Source organism: Terrapene carolina, unplaced genomic scaffold (assembly GCF_002925995.2).
Source record: "Terrapene carolina triunguis isolate 2854851 unplaced genomic scaffold, T_m_triunguis-2.0 Scaffold130, whole genome shotgun sequence".
NCBI classification, from domain to species: Eukaryota; Metazoa; Chordata; order Testudines; family Emydidae; genus Terrapene; species Terrapene triunguis.
The window spans coordinates 2,605,537-2,609,097 of NW_020664481.1; the positions used below are offsets into that span (position 1 = coordinate 2,605,537).

At 61.2% G+C, this 3,561-nt stretch overlaps 1 protein-coding gene across 1 annotated transcript; it reads left to right on the forward strand.

The window, feature by feature from the left end:
- Positions 1-2,220: 2,220 nt before the first annotated feature.
- On the forward strand, positions 2,221-3,222 carry SOX12 (SRY-box transcription factor 12). The gene has a single exon (XM_024200952.2). The coding sequence runs from the start codon at positions 2,221-2,223 to the stop codon at positions 3,220-3,222; it is 1,002 nt and encodes a 333-aa protein (XP_024056720.2).
- Positions 3,223-3,561: the final 339 nt, after the last annotated feature.

Below are 3,561 nucleotides of genomic sequence, written 5' to 3' on the forward strand. Positions count from 1 at the left end.
GGGTTCAGGGTGTGGGAGGGGGCTCAGGGCTGGGGCAGAGGGTTGGGGTGCCGGGGGGTGAAGGCTCCAGCTGGGGGTGTGGGCTCAGGGGTGGGGCCAGGGATGACGGGTTTGGGGTGCAGGCTGCCCCGGGGCCATGGTGGGGAGAGAGGACTCCCCCAGCCCTCTCTCCTCGCCAGGGCCACCCAGAGGATTCAGGGGGCCTGGGGCAAAGCAATTTTGGGGCCCCCTTCCATAAAAAAAAGTTGCAATATTATAGAATACTATATTCTCATGGGGGCCCCTGTGGGGCCCGGGGCCTGGGGCAAATTGCCCCACTTCCCCTCCCCCCCCCCCCCCCCGGGCGGCCCTGCTCCTCGCGGCAACACCTGGGCTGGGGGGGGAGGTGCCTCTCCCCGGCTGCAGCAGCTCTGGGGCTGGGGGAGAGCATCTCTCCCTGCCACGGCAGGTCTGGGGCTGGATCCTCGGGAGAGGCGCCTCTCCCCGGCTGCAGCAGCTCTGGGGCTGGGGGAGAGTGTCTCTCCCTGCTGCGGCCCTTGATAGGCTGCTACACGGCCTTAGGTCCTCACTCTGCCAGAGACTCACAGTGTGACCTTGGGCAAGACAGTGCCCTGTTCCGTGCCTCAGTTTCCCCATCTGTAAAATGACGACAGGCCAAGTTCAGCCGTGGTGTAACTCACTGGCTGCAGTGACATTACCCCAGCGTGCGTGTGTCCCAGTAAGACCTCCCCCAGAGGGTGGGGTGGGCCTGCCTGTGGCATGGTTTGTCAAGTGCTCTGAGATCTTCAGCACACGGGAAGCAGCGAGCGCTATGAGCGCGTGTTGGGGTTGAGCGCCCGCTGCTTCGATTGTGCTGAGGGCTGCCCCGCTCACACCAGGAGAGTTACAAGAGACCAGGATGACATCGCTCTCTGAAACCCCACTCTTTTCACCTCGCTCCCCGCCACCGCCCTCCTCTTCCGGGCCGTCTGCCCCTGCCCCAGGCCCCAGAATGGGTCAGTGCTTTGCCAGCAGAACCCAACTTGCGGTGGCGTGGTTTGGTTTGACCTCCCTCCTTTGCCCGGTGTCCTCGCTGTCTGGGGCGGAGGGTAGGCTCTTCGGGGCAGGGACCGGGCGGGTTTCTGATCTCAGGAAAGAGACATGCCATGTTAGGAGGAGGAGGCGGCGAGTCGCAAGGAGGGGACGCCAGCGACGATGCTTGCTTTCTTCTCTCACCTGTTCCCTTCCCCCAGAGCAGGGTCCCGGCGCACAGCGCTGTATAAACAGAGGCTTGGGCATTGCCCGCCAGGCTGCACCATGAATTTGGGGCTCCGTGTCCCCCAGGCCTGCGGCCATGTCAGCCCAGGGCTGGTTCAGATCCCAGGTAAGTGATGTGGGGGGCAGGGGGTGGGATCAGGAGAAAGTTTGACATTCTCTCTAGCAACCCCTTCCTCGGGGAAAGCCTATTGGGGGATGCAAATCCTTCATTCCTGCCCTGCAACCAATGACGCGCCTGCCTGGGCGGAGCCTCCCATTGACAGAATAAGCACCTGGGTGTTTACACTAGAGGCGTCTGATGGTGCAGCCCCCAGACTGCACACGAGGGGCGGAGAGCGTCTGGGGGAGCCAGCGCTGGCTGACAGCTCGGCAGAGCTGCAAGAGAAGGCACCAGAGAGAGAGAGAGACGGGGGGGGCGTGCAGACAGCGTGCAGTGCAAGGCATTGGCTCCAGCTGGCGAGCAAGGAGCAGGCACAGGGAGGCAACTGGCTGGGAAAGAATAGGAAGAAAGAGCCAGCATTCTTTTGACCAATTTATTTTGTATCGATCGCCTTCCCCCTGCCCTGGGGGGCTCGTGTGCTGCAGGCTGCTGGGCCCCCTGCATCGCTCCGGTGCAGTGCCAAGCCGGTGTGTAGCACAAGGAGAGACCGGCTTGGCGTTAATCTCACAGTCCATTGATTCAGGAGCCAGCCTGCCTTTTGCAAAGCCCGCTTCCCGGCCGGCCGGCGGAGTGAAACATCTCAGGGAGGCAGGGCAGTTTTTTGTAAAGGGGCCAAGCCACTTCCATCAATTTCCTCGCCTGCTGCTTTGAGGGACCGAGTTAAAAGGGGGCGGACGGGCTGAAGAACCTTCCCCAGCCCTGAGCAAGCAGAAGAGTCTTCCTCTTCCTCTTCTTCCGGACAATGAAAATAACCCTGACTGGCGTTTAGCATCTGGGAGCAATTCTGCAGCAGCAGCAGCAGCATGGGCCAGCAGAGGAACATGAGGAGCCGTGCGATCGAGTCCAAGAGGGAGGTGTGTCCCCAGCTAGCCACCAAAGACTCCCTGCTCCTGAAGGAAGCCAGCCCCAAGGGCGAGCCTGCCTGGTGCAAGACGCCGAGTGGCCACATCAAACGGCCCATGAATGCCTTCATGGTGTGGTCGCAGAACGAGAGGCGGAAGATCATGGACCAGTGGCCGGACATGCACAATGCCGAGATCTCCAAGCGCCTGGGCAGGAGGTGGCAGCTTCTGCAGGACTCGGAGAAGATCCCTTTCGTTAAGGAGGCGGAGCGCCTGCGGCTCAAGCACATGGCTGACTACCCAGACTATAAGTACCGGCCCCGGAAAAAGGGCAAAATAGGGGCCAGCAAGTCCCGGCCGAGGCTCCCCGTGAAGATAAAACCATCCGTCCTCAGCCGGGTCACCTCCAGCAGAAGGCAGCCTTCCAAGCATGACTCCAGCTGCCAGATGGGAGACTCCGCACTCAAGATGGAAGAGGACCTCCTAGAGGTGCGGCTGTCGGAGACGCCCTTTGAGGACTGCCCGAAGGCACCCGGCAAGGAGTTCTGGCACATGGTTCCTGCCGCGCGGGCGGCTGGGGAGAAAAGGAGCAAGACGGATGACTCCGTTGAGTCCCGCCAGCCGAAGGACCCAGAACCCACCGCGCAGCCCTTCCCGGAGCAGGTGAGCTCCCCAGAGAGCGGGTCCCCCTCCCCGATGTCAACCGCATCCCCGCCTTCCTCCTTCTCCTCCTCTGACGAAGAGCTGGAGGAAGAGCTCTTGGGTGTCCTGCCCGGGAAAGCCCAGCCGAGCGCAGCCTGCGGAGCCCTGGACTGGTCAGTCTTCGACAAAGACCTCGACCTTTTCCCCTTGGGAGTCACCTCTCACTTTGAGTTCCCGGACTATTGCACTCCGGAGGTGACGGAGATGATTGCTGGGGACTGGCTGATGTCCAGCATCTCGGACTTGGTCTTTACGTACTGAGTCCCGCGTTCGGCAGGTAACTCTTTTCCACAATCAGGTCGTATCAAAAAACAGGAAGAAAAACCAGCTGTTTACATGCAGGAATCAGGTATTTTGCCTTGAACACATTCAAAGGCAGACACTCCCGATCACCCCATCCCCCGCTGCACACACCCACTTCTCCCAGCGCTAGTACAGTCGCCCTGCTCCGGTCCAGAGCCACGGGGGCTGCAGCCCGGTGGCTGGGCTGGGCCATCACCTTCCATTCCCGAAGCCTTGGGGAGGACGGGGCTTGACACGGCCTTTATTTTGCCATGAAATGTGACTGTCTAATCAGGTTTTCATTGTGAACCTCTCTTC

Coding starts and splice junctions, on each gene's coding strand:
- SOX12 (XM_024200952.2), top strand. CDS start 2,221: ATGGGCCAGCAGAGGAACATGAGGAGCCGTGCGATCGAGTCCAAGAGG.